Source organism: Amia ocellicauda, chromosome 5 (genome assembly GCF_036373705.1).
Source record: "Amia ocellicauda isolate fAmiCal2 chromosome 5, fAmiCal2.hap1, whole genome shotgun sequence".
In the NCBI taxonomy this organism is placed as follows: Eukaryota; Metazoa; Chordata; class Actinopteri; order Amiiformes; family Amiidae; genus Amia; species Amia ocellicauda.
The window spans coordinates 35,105,942-35,125,574 of NC_089854.1; the positions used below are offsets into that span (position 1 = coordinate 35,105,942).

A 19,633-nucleotide genomic window follows, 5' to 3' on the forward strand; every position below is an offset into this window, starting at 1 on the left:
CACAGAAACTAATAAGCCCCAAAACCAACTTGCCGGTGAATGCTGTGGCATTTATTGTTGTTTCAAAATCTGGTACAGCAAGTTAAGCTAGGATATAAATATGTTATTTTATTTGTACATTTAAAAATAATACTTAACAAAATATATAAATCAAAATGTTGCTCCACTGATTTACCCTCATTGAGAGGCAGAAGTCTAAGGCTATTTTAGACCTTGAATGCCTGATAAAATTCCCAACAAAATGCCAAGCCAATTTAGAGTTTATTATTAAAATTACTGTGGTACAAAGGTGATGTGTTTTTGGTTTACTATGCCATGACCATAATTAGACCATTGACCATTAATGCATTACTATCATGATGTCAGCATAACAACCCGACAGTAAAGTCTTCAATGAGCAAAGCATGTGATTTGAGATTGTAAATGTTTTCTTGGTTTGCCTTTGTTTAACAATCAGAATCACAGAAAGTAGCTGTGGCTTGTAAAGCTCTACTGTGGGTCACTCTGTCCTTCTCTCCACACACTCAGACTCCAGCCTGAACTGGCAGACTTTTGAAAAAGCTCTGCTGCAATCTGACACGGAATACAAAAGATAAAAATAAAGAAAAGCGTTAACCTTCATCATATCACTGAAGTGCAGGTCTGCCAAATCTTATCTTATTTTAGAAGCGGACACACATAGACACCCACGTGTTAATAAACATATTACATATACATTTCCCCTGCATGTGTCGCAGTACTGAACTGGTGTAGTCAGACTGCCTACAGGAGTTGTGATGGTAACTTTAATAAGATGCGTCGCCATGTCGTAAACCAGCATTGGCTGGGGCTGCAGATGTACCCAGATTAGGGTTTGGTGGTGATGGGCTTGAGTCAGATCCACTTTTTCACCAGTGTAGAGTAAGTGCTCAGACTGACATATCTATAAAAACACGGCTGTGAACAAACATGTCTAATGCAAGTGTAATTTCTTCTGTGCTCCAAACAAAGTAGGATATTTAAATTGATTTAAATTAAACTGCACAAATTAAATTTCAGTTTAAATCCATAATATACAGGCTTTATGCAATTGCTGCAGCCCAGGGCCAAGACAGCTTAAATTCATCCCACATAGCGAAGGAGCTACAGGTCAAAAACTCAGCCCACTGTGACACCTACTCCATGCAAAATCAGGCACTGCAATGTTCTGAAAGTATAAATCAAACAGAATACCTTTTTAAAATAATATATTTACCAAGTAATTTAAACAGAAACTGGAATCATGGCTACAATGGACTTCCAGAGCATTTAGATCTATGGAGTATTGGGCTCAAATAAGCAGGAACTCCTACTTCAAAAGCCTCATCAAGACCACGTTTGCGGTGCAAGGAGAATTCACAAACTGGCCTTAAAATTAACAGTATCATGAAATCAGTGGTGTAGAAGATACTGAATCTCACAAAGAAGGATGGATAGCAAAGTAATATTAGTGTGTACAGGACATTCTTATGAGACGGGGAAAACCTACAGAGGGGGAGCAGTAGCTCAGCAGATTAAAATTGGCACACAGGCAGGAGAAATTGCACTGGATGTGGCAAATGCAAACCTTTTGGGGCCAAAAGTGAAAACAAAAGCTTGGGGTTTGGCAGTACATCATGGCCACTGTTCAGGAAGTGACAGCGATGCTTTACAATATTTCACATCAGCCTGAGAGTCGAGAGCCATCACTGGTTAATTTAGTTTAGCTTCCATTGAAGGGATATGCAGTGAAAAGGTTTAAGGCAGTTCTTGTATTGTTCAAACTCTGGGTATGGCTGATTTAACTTCTAATTCCACAGGAGCATCCCCTTTAATTTAGAAAACAAAGCTGGGCAGAGTTTCATAATCATTCCTCTCACAATTCGTAATTATTCGCAGACTGCACACCGATAAAGCCAGAGCAAAGAGTGAATAACTGGAAGATGTGTACTGAAATACATACTGTTGGTCCCACATAAGTAATTTTAAAAGGAACCATTTATTTCCCATATGCAATTCTAAACACCTATTACTACTTGGACAGTATTCAAACACGCATATGAACCTGAATGTATGAAGGTTTTATTGACTTTGCTTGCACCCCAGCAACTCTTTCATTACAAATTAGGTGCTGGAGGGCATTGACAGGAGGAAGCGGTTGCGTTTAACATGATGTTTTCAAATAACCAAGACAATTGTCAGCGGGGCAAGGATAAGAGAGGCACTGGGAAGCTATAACCATGCTGTGTTTACCATGCAGGTCTATTGTTGAAGCCTTCAGGCAGACACTAAATTAGTGGTTTGTTGGTTCAGAGGAGCAGACAATGAAAAACTGAGACACAGTTTCAGAGGAACAGATTGGGGCAAATGAGATATGAAAAGGGTCGAAAATGGATGGTTACATTTCAATAAAGTATTACTAGAGGCTCAAATTCATACCGAAAATACGCAAAATCAAATAGACGAAATCGTTAAATAGCAGAAATGTTTTACCAGCTGCGAATCAGCCAGAAGCAAAGCATGAATGTACTTAACAAGTGCATTTAGGTTAGTTACCCTGTCAGAAAATTCTATGTAGAAATGTTTTAACTTTATATATTCATCAAAGACTGAACTGCAATGATGGTATCTTCTTCACAAAGCTCCAAAACAGGGGGAGCCACATTTGATTTATCATCATACATTTCATTGACTTCTTTATTCAAGTTTCTTCACAGTACACCTATAATATTAAATATCAATACGATATGTATAAAAAAAACATACAGACGTGCCAAAGTAACATTTTGTCAATTATGCCTCATTTCTGCTAGACAGTCTGAGGCAAACCTGAGCCACACTGCTCAGCTCAAACCCAGCTAAAGATGGCTGCCATTCCACAATATTATCTCAGCTGCAATTAACCCAGGAATTGTGGAAGTAATGGTGGAACTGATGATCGGCCCATCTTAATTCTAGTAGTAGACTTGTTAGTAGCCTAGTGATCCAAGAATCTCATCAGTCCGTTTATTTATTCCCCCCCCACCCCCCGGCTCCCTGGACAAGGGCGCCTGCCAAGAAAGAAAGAAAAAGCAGCAACTTCAACATGGCTGAAAATGTTCCAAATCTCCCACGACTTGTGTGAAAATGCCACTGCAGTTTTCTTTTGTTCTTACACTGTACAAGAGGAAATGCACTTAAGGATAACAAGCTGTGCAAGGCCAAGATCCCAGGTCTGCTTTTATTTCACAAGTGTTGATTTAACCTCCACTCATCCTGCAATGCCTCAATTATAAAATGATTGTGTTAATGTGCTGGCCACCGATTACAAAATCAAAAGGAGTTATTTAGTAACAAGTACAGGCTTTCCAAATACAAATTAAAGCATTTACAATGGCACTAATCTAAAATAGCTCATTAGCAGCAGCAGAATTATAATTCATGGCACATTTTAGTCACTACTTATTTTGAGTTAATTATCTATTTTAGAAAACAATTGAACAGGAAAAAATTGAGGCAGTAATTTATTCCAAGAGTCACAGACTGAGCCATGCGTTACTTAGGATGTGAGGATAATTTTCATTATCAAGCAGTTCCATTTCCCAGTGCATTTTCTTCTACATTTTCTTTGTTATTGTATTTTCTTGGGTGAATGCTATAGAATGATCCATGTCCATTAATACACACAAATCTGCTTTTTAACACTAACTTTGTATCAACTGGAGGCTGAACATCAAGCAGAAAATTAAGCTGCACTGAACAGCACTCTGTGAAAACACAATTCACAAAGAGATCCAGTTTCCTTGCTGTGTAGTGTTTGTTTGCTTCATGGCGTTCTGGAATTGTCAGTGAAGACTTGCCTCTCTCACAGCCTGATGTGGTTCTCACTGCCTACTTATTACCACTCACCCTTTCTGTAGCACAGTGTGATTATATTGTAACTGTGGCAGCGACATCGTTTCTGTGGAGAAGCTCGCCAGCCCCTAGAGTGGGTGAGTTTGTTGAGTCAGCGTTCAGTCAATGCTACGTGTCACTCACTCCCAACACCAAAATTACCAACGATATTTTTAGGCCCTCCCTGCTAAATCGCTGAATTCAGGATCTACCCCCAGAGAGAGGAGTTTGGAGGGGGGGGGGGTGCTCCCTGTGTGTGATGCTGCTGAGCTTAGGCCGTGACAGGCTTGTCTTCAGAAAAACTTCTCAGCGCTGACAACTCTCAATTTATTCATCGTAGAGATCCAGAACACCACAAAGCAAACCAGTGCTGCATTATCTTAGTAGTAATAAGGAGAAACAGTGGTTTTGTTTATCATTATTTTTTGCATTTAATACTATACAGTTGACATTAATAGAACCATTCTTTGCAGGCAAGAACGGTAATTCATTATTAGTTGTGTATTACTGTTATTATGATGAATAAGAATGTGTAACAATCCATATGCTGGCTGGTAGAGTTATACATGAATACAGCATTGGGCAACTAGCACTTAAAACAACTGAAGCAACCCACACTAACTGTGAGAACGGATTAATAAAAAGTAATAAAATAAAATGTAAAGAGAGGCACAAAATGAAGTGAAATCTCACCTTAACAATCTCATCAATGAAGCACACGTGGGTCACTGGGTCTCTTTTCTTAATAAGTACCTTCTGCAGATGCTGCACCTGCCGTCATGAGAAAAAATGAATAACGTATTGGAAATAATTTAAAATCTTAATTGGGTCACCTTAGTTTCCCCGTGCACTTTATCAGTCCTTTGCAGGGACAGCTTTTAAGCACTAATCCTGCGCTGCTTTCTTTCAGTGCCGCTACTGGTCTTATCTCCCACTTAAACTCGCACTACTTCTCATTCCGGAAACCTGCCTCAACTGAAACTATATGCCCGAAGGACAGGCCGTTGGTCTCATCTTATAACAAAAGTCTGCTGGTTTATCTGCAGAAATTTCTCCTCTTGCTCCTTTGTTCATCATGTGTGCATAATGGAGTCCACATGAAGGGCCTCCATATACAAGTGCTCACTTTACTTTGTTTTCTTTTTTTTCTTTCTTTTTTTTTTTTTTACTGGTGAGAAAGATATCTTTATAGTTATAGTCATTATAGTTACTGTAGGACACAAGTAGAACTTCTGAGCAGGGAAACCGTGAAGCCACCACAATAGTCCTATTTTACTCGATTTTCGTGACTAGTATACAGCAAGCTAAAGCCACTAGCTCAGTTCCCCTCCATACACACTTGTCCACAGGATGCACAGATGTGGTCCATCAGCTTCTCCAGGTTGGTCCACAGAGCTGCTCTGAAAGCGGCTGTGTTCCCTGGTGTTGGCATCACAGCTCTCCCAGGACCCCCTGCAGAGCACAGATAACCCCATATTAAATCTAGTTAACAGATGTTTTTATTTTATTTCAGACACCCATTAAGTTGCATGTTGCACAAGGTGCTAGTGTACAGCATTGCACGGCATGGATGTAAGTATTATACATTAAAAGCATAATTTACAAGTCCTACAATGGTACAGTAATTACATTTATTCATTTATTCTTAAATAGCACTGCTGAGCAGTAGAGGAAATGCTTTGTAGTTCTAACTACCATCATATAGATTTTAAACAGTCTGTTTGCATTTTACCATGATAAGGAAGAAATCAGAGTCTGTATCTAGACAGATTAATGCAATCCAACAGACATCTGTGCATCTGACATATTGTACCTCTTGCGATTCCCTGATTTGCTTGAGTCAAGACTCTGATGTCCAGTGCGTTGGACACGTTCTCTTCCAGTGACACTCGGTAACCATCAACCACATTGTTTATGGTTTGTTTTAAACTCCCAAGGTTGTAGAAGACCTGCAGCGCTGTCCCCACCTGAGTAGGGTTCTGCAAAACAAATAATCAAAAACAAGACAGAAATAAGATACACACATAAATGAGCAGCCCAATACCAGATGTCACCCTACTATCGTCATGGAACAAGGACTGTGATGTCTTTAGTATTTAATTACTGGTGGCATATGACTGGCCTTCATGTGAGAAATGATGGTACTGGAAATACCTGGATCTCAGCCAGCTGCAAACATGACTTCCAGAAGTTAACTATGTATGACTGGATATGTGGGAGAACAGACTTCCAACACAACCTAATCACCAAAGTAATAACATATTAGACAACAGGTGCATGAATCAAGTGTTCATCTAACATGTACTGTGCAATAATTTTAGGTAGGTTTGAAAAAAATGCTGTAAAGTAAGGATGTTTTAAAAAATAGACATGTTAATAGATTATATTTATCAATTAACTAAATGCAAAGTGTGTGAATAGAAGAAAAAAAATCTAAATCAAATCCATATTTGGTGTGACCACCCAAAATTTTTCTAGGTACACTTGCACAAAGCCAGGGATTTTATAGGCATATAGTCAGGTGTATGATTAAACAATTATACCAAACAGGTGCTATTGATCATCAATGCAATATGTAAAACTGAAACAGAAAGAGCTGTGTAGGAGGAATAAAACTGGGTGAGGAACAGCCAAACTCAAGATAGTTATACTGCATCAGCAAGGTCTCTCCCAGGCAAAAATTGCAAGGCAGACAGGGGCTTCCAGATGTGCTGTCCAAGCTCTTTTGAAGAAGCACAAAGAAATGGGCAAAGTTGAGGACCGTAGATGCAGTGGTCGGCCAAGGAAACTTACTGCAGCAGATGAGACACATCATGCTTACTTCCCTTCACAATCATAAGAACATAAGAAAGTTTACAAACGAGAGGGGGCCATTTGACCCATCGTGCTTGTTTGGTGTTTATTAATATCTAAGTGATCCAAGGATCCTATCCAGACTATTTTTAAATGTTCCCAAACTTTCAGCTTCAACCACATCGCTGGGTAGTTTATTCCAGATTGTGACAACTCTCTGTGTAAAGAAGTGTCTCCTGTTTTCCGTTTTGAATGCCTTGAAGCCCAATTTCCATTTGTGTCCCCGGGTGCGTGTGTCCCTGCTGATCTGGAAAAGCTCCTCTGGTTTGATGTGGTCGATGCCTTTCATGATTTTGAAGACTTGGATCAAGTCCCCACGTAGTCTCCTCTGTTCCAGGGTGATGGGAATCGGAAGATGTCCAGCAGTGCCATCAGCTCAGAATTGGCAGAAAACAGTGGGACCCTGGTACACCCATCTACTGTCCGGAGAAGTCTGGTCAGAAGTGGCCGTCATGGAAGACTTGCGGCCAAAAAGCCATACCTCCAATGTGGCAACAAGGCCAAGCGACTCATCTATGCACGAAAACACAGGAACTGAGGTGCAGAAAAATGGCAGCAGGCTGTGGCAGAAGGCAGTTTGTTCGCCGAAGGGCGAACACGAATGAGTGTCTGCAGTCTACAGTAAAGCATGGTGGAAGTTCCTTGCAAGTTTGGGGCTGCATTTCTGCAAATGGAGTTGGGGATTTGGTCAGAATGAATGGTCTCCTCAATGCTGAGAAGTACAGGCAGATATTTATCCATCATGCAATACCATCAGGGAGGCATCTGATTGGCCCCAAATTGATTCTACAGCATGACAATGACCCCAAACATACAGCGACAGTCATTAAGAACTATCTTCAGCGTAAAGAAGAACAAGGAGTACTGGAAGTGATGGTATGGCCCCCCACAGAGCCTTGATCTCAACATCATCGAGTCTGTCTGGGATTATATGAAGAGAGAGAAGCAACTGAGGCTGCCTAAATCCACAGAAGAACTGTGGTTAGTTCTCCAAGATGTTTGGGCCAACCTACCTGCCGAGTTCCTTCAAAAACTGTGTGCAAGTATACCTAGAAGAATTGATGCTGTTTTGAAGGCAAAGGGTGGTCACACCAAATATGGATTTGTTGTAGATTTTTCTTCTGTTCACTCACTTTGCATTTTGCTAATTGTTAAATATAATCTATTAACATGTCTATTTTTGAAAGCATTCAAACTTTTACAAAGTACTGTATATCCAGAAAAAAAATTATAGTTCAGAATCAAGACGCAAGAGTACACAATTTTTTGGATAAAACCATTTTCAGCTGATTTGGACAGGCTATTGGCTCTTAGTATAGCCGATGAGCAAGAGCCTTGTGCATGTATTACTATTATTATTATTACTATATTTATAATTTGTGATAGAAAACTTAAATGTTCTACAGTGTTCCTACATACCATAAGGCTTGTTACCAGAGCCATCTGGTATTTGACCTTTGAGGGCCGTGATTGGTAAGTGAACCTGAACAACAATAAATCTGCCATTTAATGCCATGAGTCATAATATCTCCCTAAATTACCATTCCTTTTAAGATAAAAAGTGCCCCCAATTTTCAATTGCCAGCTATTAAAGTCAACTCCACGAGATCGATCACCATTCTTCTTTCATAGGAACGAGACACACTAGCACCCTCCGAGTCACATGCAAATCAAAGCCCTCCCCTGTTTTTCACAACAGAAGCCCAGAATACTCTTTGCCCATCTATCATAACAACTGGAGGATCTGATGCAGACAGAGCAGCCCACGCTGGAGAAGCCACAGGGGATTACTGGGCTGCAGAGAGCCGAGTTACCCCCAGCCAGCTCTCAGCCTCCCTCTGCGGTGCACTGCTAATCGGGGCTGGAGACCTGCTCGCACTCCGCAAAGCAGCCCTGACCTCCTCAGCACTCTGGTCTGCCAGACACGGCGGGAGGATCTTGGATCTCCTACCCTCACATATGAAAGTGCTGTCAGCCTCGTCTCTCTGTGTTTTCTGGGTTATTTCAGAGAGAAATGGGTGACCTGAGGGGACTTAGTCAAACTACACACTACCTCCCTGTCTGTCAGGTCACAGCAGTCTTGATGGAAAGGGTTAACGATTGTACCAGTATACTATTTAGTCTGCAGAAGTCACAATTTATCAGGAGGCAGTCTTTGATTTCCCCAGGGTAATCAGAGCCATTGATTGCACACATATTGCACTCAGACTGCCTCCAGACCATGCACATATGCACAGGCTATAAGCAGGGGAAAGGGCTCATTCTGTAAACATGCGGGTGATGCATCAGTCACTCCAGGAATCCACAGTTTGTTTATTGGGCATGAAAAAATGCTAAATTCTGTGTACAGCAACATGTAAATAAAGCATTTTTTTGCAAATTGAAAATTGACACTTCATTACCTTACACAATAAACACAGAGAACGCTGCTCACTATTCCACTGACCAAGTTATACACCTCGTTAACTTGATCACGAGATTACCTTCACATTAGCATTTGTGATTCATTATTAATGACTTTAGTTGAAAACAACAAACAAAAAGGCAGAAATTAATACATACATACATATATACAGTTAGGTCCATATATATTTGGACAGTGACATCATTTTGGCTCTGTACGGCACTACAATGGATTTGAAACAATCAAGATGTGCTTTAAGTGTAGACTTTCATCTTTAATTTGAGGTAGTAGTTACATCCAAATTGGGTGAACGGTGTAGGAATTACACCCATTTTTATATGTGGTCCCCCCAATTTTAGGGGCTCAAAAGTATTTGGACAAACTAATATAATTATGAATTAAATTGTGAGTTTCAATACTTGGTTGCAAATCGTTTGCAGTCAATGACTGTGTGAAATCTGGAACCCATAGACATCACCAGATGCTGAGTTTCTTCCCTGGTGATGCTCTGCCAGGCCTGCTCTGCAGCTGTCTTTAGTTCCTGCTTGTTCTTGGGGCGTTTTGCCTTCATTTTTACCTTCAGAAAGTGAATTGCAGAACATTCCACTTCTTCACTTTAAAAAAGTCTTGGGTTGCTTTCGCAGTATGCTTCGGGTCATTGTCCATCTGCACTGTGAAGCGCCGTCCAATGAGTTTTGAGGCATTTGGCTAAATCTGAGCAGATAATATAGCCATAAACACTTCAGAATTAATCCTGCTGCTTTTGTCAGCAGTCACATCATCAATAAATACAAGGGAACCAGTTCCCTTGGCAGCCATACATGCCCATGCCTTAACATGCTTCACAGATGAGGTGGTCTGCTTCAGATCATGAGCAGTTCCTTCCCATCTCCATACTCTTCCCATCATTCTGGTACAAGTTGATCTTTGTCTCATCTGTCCATAGGATGTTGTTCCAGAACTGTACAGGGTTCTTTAGATGTTGTTTGGCAAACTCTAATCTGGTCTTCCTGTTTTTGGGGCTTACCACTGGTTTACATCTTGTGGTAAACCCTCTGTATTTACTCTGTTGAAGTCTTCTCTTGATTGTTGACTTTGACACAGATACACCTACCTCCTGGAGGGTGTTTTTGACCTGGCCAACTGTTGTGAAGGGGTATTTCTTCACCACAAATGTACCAAATAGTTGATTTGGCCACACCTAATGCTTTTCTCTGTGATTGGTTTGTTTTGATTTCTAAGGCAAAACTTAAGGTAAAACACCCCAAGAACAAGCAGGAACTAAAGACAGCTGCAGTACAGGCCTGGCTGAGCATCACCAGGGAAGAAACCCAGTATCTGGTGATGTCTATGGGTTCCAGACTTCAGGCAGTCATTGACTGCAAAGGATTTGCAATCAAGTATTGAAACTCACAATTTAATTCATGATTATGTTAGTTTGTCCAAATACTTTTGAGCCCCTAAAATTGGGGGAGACACATATAAAAATGGGTGTAATTCCTACACCGTTCACCCAATTTGGATGTAACTACCCTCAAATTAAAGATGAAAGTCTACACTTCATGTACATCTTAATTGTTTCCCTAATCCATTATTGTGGCATACAGAGCCAAAATGATGACAACTGTGTCACTGTCCAAATATTTATGGACCTAACTGTGTGTGTGTGTGTGTATGGTCGCTTATATATATATATATATATACACACACACATATACATATACAGCTCTGGAAAAAATTAAGAGACCACTGCAGTTTTTTCTTAAATCGGCATCTCTAAATGTATGGCAGCCATCCATTCCATTCATATTTTTATAACTAAAATGTAAATTTTCCCCAAACACATACCTATAAATAGTAAAACCAGAGAAAATTACAATTTTGCAGTGGTCTATATATACACACACATACATATACGTTTACACATACATATACATATATATTTTATAATCTTCATTATATTTAATGGTTGTGTTGGGAAACATCTTGCCGTTTAAAGGCATTTTTCCATTTTCCCCAACATACTTCTTATAATTCAATATTGTCATTTTCCGTGGTTGTCAGAATTCTGTGTACAGACGTGAATTCTGCTATGATTTCTGCAGTCACAGGAGTGCAGATGACTGGACGGTCTGATTTATTTAGCAAAATGCCTCAGGGGCAGATTTGCACCAGTTCACCAGGGTCACGTGAACCAGTGAGAGAATTAAAATCCAATGACAGTCAGAAGGTTATACATTTTAAAATTGAGTAAGAATGTGATTGCGATGTGTTTGCAACCTAAAGCTGCGTTTTGCGGAGGCTGCGCTCAATCCATATGAAGGATGATGGTCCCACACCAGGGAGTTTTTCTGTAACTGGAAGAATTCAGTGAACTGGTCTGCCTGCAAGGTCAGCCCGCTCTCTCTGCCCCTGAGCACATTTCAACACAATGTTCAATCACTCTGAGGGATCCATTACTCCAGATGGCATTAGCATGCAATTGTGGTACAAATACCTATCATTCATTGTTTGTAGTTGAAAAGTTGTGAAAATGTTGTGCTTGTTCTTGCCGTTATGAATGAGAAGTATTCACTTATTTTTATTAGCAACCTCGAGGATAGTGGGCTGTATCGCTGAAATGATATACTGTTTTTACCTGCAATGTTATTACACCAATACATCACTCTTGTTAATACAGCATTATCATCTGAACTGAGGATACATACATTATGAGCTCTCCTGCAGACTTAAATACAAATAAAAGTCTAATACTTTAAGACAAAATCTTGTTTTGGAAAGGGCATTCAAGTTATTAAAACATGCTCAAACATTTGAGAAAACATTAAAACATGACAGAACTGTTCTAGATGCAACTGTACCAGGATCCCTTTTTTCCTAGCCATAAAGCAGTCTTCTGCTCTGCCAATAAATAACTCCATATGCAGATTAAAAACTCCACATAAAACCAGTCCAGCCTCCTTCTGAAGAAACCACCATGGCAGAAATGTTGAATTCAGGGAGTACTCATAATTAAGCACCTAATCTTTGAATTAATCCATTAAAAACAAATTTGCTGCCTGACACAGACCATTGCTTTCAACTGTATTGAAGCACAGTTGTACCAGCACCAGGGTAACTTCCCTGTCATGTTATATAATGGTTGCCATAAATACGTTGCCATGTCATAGTTTGCATGAGGCTGGGACTTCTTGTTGCTGACAGAGTCAATGCAATCAAATTGTATAATCAGCCCGAGATGTCATGCAAATGCTCACAGTCAGATGTACTTTCATGATGGGCACCAACTTCATTGCAATTGAGCGATATACTGGGGTGCAGCATTATTCATGATAATGTCATTTCTGTTTGCTCTTCAGAAGCAGTCCATTAATGCAGAGCCAGCTAGGATTTAATAGAGAGGAAAAACAAAAAAATCTGTGAAAAACTCCAAGATTAGGTCAGAAAAACACAAAGGGAAAACAATGTTCAGATTTCATCCTAGTAATAAATTGTGTGTTCATCTTCAGAATAAAGGTCTTTAAAACAAGTTAAGGAAACATATTTGAGGATGTGTCAAGGTAGTGCGGGGTAACTGAAAGATAAGATTGTGTAGAACACATCGAATAGAAAAAATATACATATCCTACATATTACAGATTACTAAAAGAAGACAATATTCCAGAGTAATAAAATATATGATTATTTCTATACCTTTGAACCTCAAAATCAAATCAAGATTTTAAAAACCCAATACACAAGTTTCTGTCTTGGACTAGCAGCAGATTAATCTCACCAGAGCTTATGTATTTAAATATTGAGGCACACAGCACAACCTTCCCGGGTGCAGTAATAGTGCCAACTGTACATATAAATCTGCTATGTGAGGAAATAGCCAGCACACTACCCCTTCGTTTCTTACATTTCCCTGTTCCCTGCTGGATTGCAATTTAAACACCAATTTTCTGGGGCAGCACCTGCTGTGCGATCGTAGACTGAGACAGAGCCGAGGCTCCTCCAAGAACCAATTACTCCAACTTTTGAAGATGGAGGTTTAACCTTAAAATAATAAGACATGTCTATTATGTTCTTATTTTCTCGACACAGATACAGGGGTTTAATGTTGCAGTGATTATGCTGTGTAAGCTGTTCCTTTAGACAAAATTAATTGTTTTCTGCAACACATTCAATTAGATCAAGTGTATAAACCACATGGATTAAAAACAAACAAAAAACATTAGGGGTGTCATAAAACTCTTTTTTAAATAATTAAAGCTGCTGCTGCCTGGTGCTGGCACACAGCTCCCACTGAAGCATATCGATGGGATTTTCTTCAGATAATCTCTCTGAAGATGCGTCTTGGCACTAAATGTTTGCTACTTGTCACAAGCTCTTTCAGAAAACACAAACCCGCATGGTAGTCATAGCAACAGATAACTGAAAGCAATTTAGATTCACAATGTCTTTACCTCCAGTCAAGAGAATACGAGGGGTAACCAGACCAGCAGTAAAATGACAGGACTGTGTGACAACAAGTTGGCTTCTCCTTACTGATCTAATTAATGGCTTTTCAGGGGCCTTTGGGATCTTGCATAGGGACTTTGATTTAACTTGTCTTTCCGTATTCCATAACTACAAACTGTCATTGACACCGCTGGTACGTTCCTTTATGTTGTACATGCCACGGCACCAAGAGACACCGAACACATGCACTTTGATTTCACAGTTACACGTGAATATTAATTAATAACTGAACAGAATCCAAGTTCGTTTTGCATTGTTAACCTTAGCGCTCTTTCCCATGTGTGTGCCAGATAAGATTTTTAGGCAGGGAGACAAAGAAAAATATTACATTTGACAGCTGAAAAATCCTGTATGTTATTGCTAAAACTGAAACTACAACTATCAATTACTACAATAAAAGTAATAACAACAATAGCAATATCTCTTATTATGAGATTAAGTTTGCAAGGATGTTTGATTCTCAACAAGACAGATAAGTAGCACCTTACCAACACTTATAATAAAAGATAAATCAAAAAAATTGCCTGATCTCTGACTTGATAATGGACAAATCATTCCACAATCTCTACAATCACTTCAAATGAATGTATTGACACTAGCTGGCACTAAGTGAACATAAAGACTATTAAACCCCTCCTGAAGTAATTAAAAAGCGCATCTGTAGATAAATGGAGGAGATGTGACACTTATGCACTATGTCAGTACACAAAACCTCTTGCCTAACACAGCACACAGCAGGATAGAAAGACATTAAAACAAAAATAATAGCTAGGGTACACAATAGAAGCCATTAGTCTCCCTTTCCCCTGCAGTCCTTGAAGGACACAAAGCTTTCTCTTTTGATGTAAAGGTCATTTTTACCTGTGGCCTGAGTGTATAAATCACAAAGCTCCTCAAAACACTGATAAAGTGACCTTTTGAAAGCAGTTGTTTGGTATTAACAATGCCTTGTCGGATAGAAAAGCTAACTACCAATGACATGTTCTTAAGAAGCGACCATCGCCTTTCTTCATTCTAAAAGACTAATTGGACACCTGTCTTAAAAAAAAGTGAAAAAAGGGAGGATACAAACACAGGGAAATAGAAAAATAAAATATTGCTAATGATTCATATCAAACACACAATTTCAACATCTTTACTGCCAAAAAAAATAGAGCCTCCTGTCAACACTGAATAACCTTACACACAGACTGCAGTTTTCTTCCTTGAACGACTTGTCCGTGCACCCACACACTCGAGTGTCTGGTCCCTGTCAATGCATCATTCCAGGACAGAAGCTCATAAATCTTAGAACTCTACAAAATTCCAGTGACATCAATTTGTGCAACAGCATGCAAGACATTATCCTGATCATTTTAAGAAAAAATAATAACTGCAAATATTCACATTTTATAATTTCAGATAGTGGCATAACAGTTTGGCTTGGGCAATCTCATTGATTAAACAAAGGTTTGCAGCTACAATCAAAAAACGACAGCTACACACTAAAAAGGTAGTTTCTATTGACCTTTTCTGACGGCAGAAGTAAAGTGAGCATTCAGTTTAAACAAGCCACTCACTACTGGCTGACATCCGGCAGCACTGAAAAGTATATTTAACATTAACATTATGGCTGCACACATATTGGGGAAGGTTTGATTGTCCATCTCAATTCAGATGGAGCGGATACTTGGCAGCCTTAAGGGTCAGTGTGATGGAGAACATCTTCCCAATGTTGAGAGGACATCTGTTGGGTAGTTAAGGAACTGTGTAAAGAAATGCAAAAACAAAAACAAAAAAACTCTGCACATGTTGAAATTACAACAAAAATACCCACAATCAAATTCAATGAACTCAGTCAAGTACAGAATATTCTACTCTACGCATAATTGCCATTATACTGCATTACACAAACATACACCCAGTTGGAATGCTGCGTCTCACAAAAGTACATTATATATTTGTACTGGCATAGCTGATGGGTAAATTAAAATCAACCCTGAAAACCTACCTACCACAAGACTGTACCTCTTAAACAAACCCACTTCATGTTTTTACAGAATTATGAACCTTTAGTCTCATTCAGATGCTTTCACTCTTGATTACAGCAGGCATCGGTTACGCATTAACTGACCATGATGAAACGAGATTTCTCGGCGGCTCTCTTTTCATGTCAGAAACCCTTACTGGTAACTCATTCGAAATCTCAGACCAACATTTTATTTAAGGGGCAAATTGACAATGCTACTGTAGAATACCGAAAGAGACAACAAAGTCACATCTGCTTGACTGTAATTCGCTGGATTAATCATGTTCAGCAAATCCAGTATATGGATTTTATTAAATTCCATTAGGATGTCAAAGAAGAAAATCAAATGCTGTAAATATATATACAACTGATGAGAATATTCTATTGCAATGTTTCTTTGCCTTTTTTTTTTTTTTTTTTACGATTCTTAAGAAGCTAAAAACGAAAACAATGGTTTCACTTTGGGCTTTCCATAGCAATCTGACTATATGTTGACCCTCTCCAGCACCACAATGTCCATTGTTATGGACTGCACACCTATATCAACACTTCTGTACTTTCTGATATGATATTAAATCAGCCCTTCTACTATTTATTATTGCCGTATCTGCTACTTTGCATTCTTCCAATGAGAATATCTGGTCTTCGTTCCTCAACGAGACTATAGGGGTCTATCTGCCCCTCAGGTTGTGGAAATCTGATGTTGAATGCCACAGGACTGTGAGCACATGTAGCTTACACAGTGGATAGGACACACAACTGATAAAGTTAGCCTAAATCAGTAAAATAAGGAAAATATTTTAAAAATTAGATAATTTTTGGGGGGAAATTACATTTTGCCCATCACCTGCCACCTATCGAGTGGATTTGCAGGGCAGTGGGGCTTTGTTAACTCTGTCACTTCAGTGTGGTTAGTCTTTTAAAAGGTTTTTCTTCAAACAAAAGTTTCAGACAGAGAAAAAAAAAAGAACATCATCAAAAGACCAGCAAAATAAACAATGAACAAGTCAAGGTGCCCTGTGTATGATGACAGAATTTTTAGTCAGTGAAGAACGTCCATCTGCAAACAGAGCTCTTCCCTGTTCATTGCAACTGCCAGGCTGGAGTCCGCCCACCAGCACTGCTGTTATGGTCATGTTTTTCATTTTTAGATGCAATAAGCACAGGAGACATACAGAATGATCCAGTAGTGTATAGATCCAAAGAAATGAATACACTTGGTAACATTTAAATAATAGTATAGTAGATGGTATAATGGTATAATGGTATAATAAGTTCACATGACTTGCAATCCTTCCAAACAAAGTCTAACTCCAGCCTTGCTAAATGAGACGACAGACAAGCCACTGGTTTCCAGCTATCCCCCATCAAACAGTCCATGATACCAGAGACTGACAGAATGAATTTGCTTGGCTCCGGATTTGACACCTGTGGCTCAGGGCCTGTGTGGAAAGCTTGCAGTGAGAGGCCTGCCTGCAATTCCCCGCTGCTAGAACAAACAGCATCTGAGCAAGAGCCTCCTCCACATGATGTATGGAGGCTCATGATCAGGGAGGGGGTTGGGGGGGACGGACATCAGTGAGAGAATGATAGAGAGATGTTCCGCTGCTAGTAAGGATTAGTCTTCTGTTTGGACAAATTCCAACACCGGTCCCCCCACCCCCCGTGATACTACCAAAGCCAAAGTGGATCTGTGCGATGTAGATTTTGCAAACATCTACTAAAATCATGACAGTGAACGGAAATACTGGCAACTACTTTTCGCAGCAGGGACTGAAAGGGATGTAAGCTTGGATACCCAGCAGCTGGGCCGTATCTGTTGTATAAGATGTAATTTGTACAAAACAAAAACAAAACACGCATTCACAGAATCAGAAATTACAGACGTCAGTCTCTGCTGCAAGGATATCGGAGCCTTCCAAACTCGCTCTGGAAAGAGGTTTGTCAAGCCTACTCAAGAGCTTTCAGATGTGGATGATGCATCAGCTGGATATCAGCAAACAAGTGCATTTTCAAAACAAAACACAATGTCAAAGAGGTGTCGAGATGTGGCTGAGGGAAAAGGGACAGGACAGATGTATCAGACTAACGACACCCTGAAGGACGTGAGTGTGGAAATAACAAATGACAGGCGGACGGGCGACTGCCATGAAACCCATTACATGACCATGACTTTCCATTACCTCACACAGGATGTTAAAAACTTAATCCACCGGACGCCACTGAAAACATGGGATTTTAAAGCTCCTAGTGAATACTCTTCGATTCAGCACAGCAAAGGTAAATAAAATGGTGTGGCTGACAGATCTGGGCTTTTACACACCGCTTGCTCTGAGACCATACTGGCAGCTTAATTGTAAGGACCAGGTTTTAGACACTGTCCATTGGCATGCACTCAATCCAAAACGGAGTATCCACAGCTCTCGAGGCTGCAGACGACGACATATCTCTGGTACAATACGTGAAACAGTGTGGTCTTGCAGAACCGTGGTGCAAACGGGAGATGCATTTCTTAGCTGTAATGCGATCAGCCCTTTGTTTTGAACGGCATGTCCCTAATGCCATTCCTTCTACTGAGAGCTCAGTCAGATACCGAATTGCAGTATGAGTGGATTATTTTCACATGTGTCTTCACCCTCCCACACCACTTACAAAAAAAACAACAGTTCTTCCAAAGCATTCAAGTCATTACGGTTTGAAAACACAAACCTTGTTGGGAGTCGACTTGCACGGTGAATCCCAGATTTATTAAAGTAATCACACTTGGTTCTAATACTTGAGTACTTGATGTACAACTCTACTTAGTAATGATTTTATATATAGTCAGCCCTTGTTATACTGCCTGGTAAGAACCATGGGCAAAACTGGTGATATAGCAGGGGTGGCATTATAGATAAGGTATTGAGAAAAAAAAAAAAACTTCTACACGATGTTTGTAATAAATTCAAGGGTCAAGTATGAATGTTATTTACAGGCTATTTGAATAAAGATGCATTTTTTACAAAACTTCAAAAAGTATTTAATAAGGCATTTATCTTGTAGGCCATACTGTAGTACAGTAATTTTGTACAGTACTTAAAGATATATAGTTTTTAAATGCAATTTATATTTTTCCCCGATTACATTACTTGTGTCAACCAAGCAAAAATTGTATAAAGATCAAAAAATGACAAATCTAAATGTTTGTACAGTACTTTACGGGGGGGTCTTAAACTTTACAATACACGACACATCTAGTGTGTTTACAATATCATGAATGTTTAAATCTACTGTATTTATTTTCACAAAGCAATTACTAAATACTTGTATCTTCAGTAATGCATAGCATTGTTATTTAAGTACAGTTCAAACAGAAATAAAATAAAAACAATTAATAAACAAACAAAAATAAAAATGTCAGCAAACCCTGGTCATGACTCACGAGTACAGCATTTAATTGGCGCTACAACGAGGTAAGCTACAATGCTTATATGTCAGTTTGCTTGGCTTGGGAAGTTGGCAGTTGGCGGTATGAAGGGTAACAATAAGAGTTTTCATATTGGTAGACATTTGTCCAGAAAGAATAGCAGGCAGTAAATGATGTTGGTGGTATCATACTGTAATATGGTGTTAAAATACTGTATTAAAAAAATACAATAAGTAGCTTTTAAACTGATCTCTTTCTTAGGTTTATCTATTTAGTTGGACTTTTAATTAATTTAAATCACTGGCTTGAGGGGAAAAAAATAAATAAGTCCATCTGGCCATGGTGAACTCGAAGCTCCATCATGTTGGTTATCTGATTAGTTCAAGACATACTTATTTATATATAATTGTTACTTAAAACTGGGAATGGGTGTTCGCAGTTAATTCATGTAGCAGGTTTTCCTAATGTAATATATATTGCTCTTTCCTTGCTAGTGTACCGTGTCAGCTGTGCTAAGGATGCATTAACCTAAATGCTGCTCATGAGAACAGTATCGTGCATTAAGTGACGGGTTGAGTGTGATGTCAAA

General features: G+C 39.3%; 1 protein-coding gene across 1 annotated transcript in view; it reads right to left on the reverse strand.

Annotated features, from left to right (window-relative positions):
• cog5 (component of oligomeric golgi complex 5) overlaps positions 1-19,633 on the reverse strand; it is a 93,066-nt gene that overhangs the window by 30,526 nt on the left and 42,907 nt on the right. Inside the window, exons 9-11 of the mRNA XM_066704928.1 lie at positions 5,684-5,849; positions 5,210-5,322; positions 4,564-4,641 (exon numbers count right to left, since the gene is read on the reverse strand). Of these exons, the coding sequence (XP_066561025.1) occupies positions 4,564-4,641; positions 5,210-5,322; positions 5,684-5,849 (357 nt within the window). The remainder of the gene's footprint in view (positions 1-4,563; positions 4,642-5,209; positions 5,323-5,683; positions 5,850-19,633) is intronic.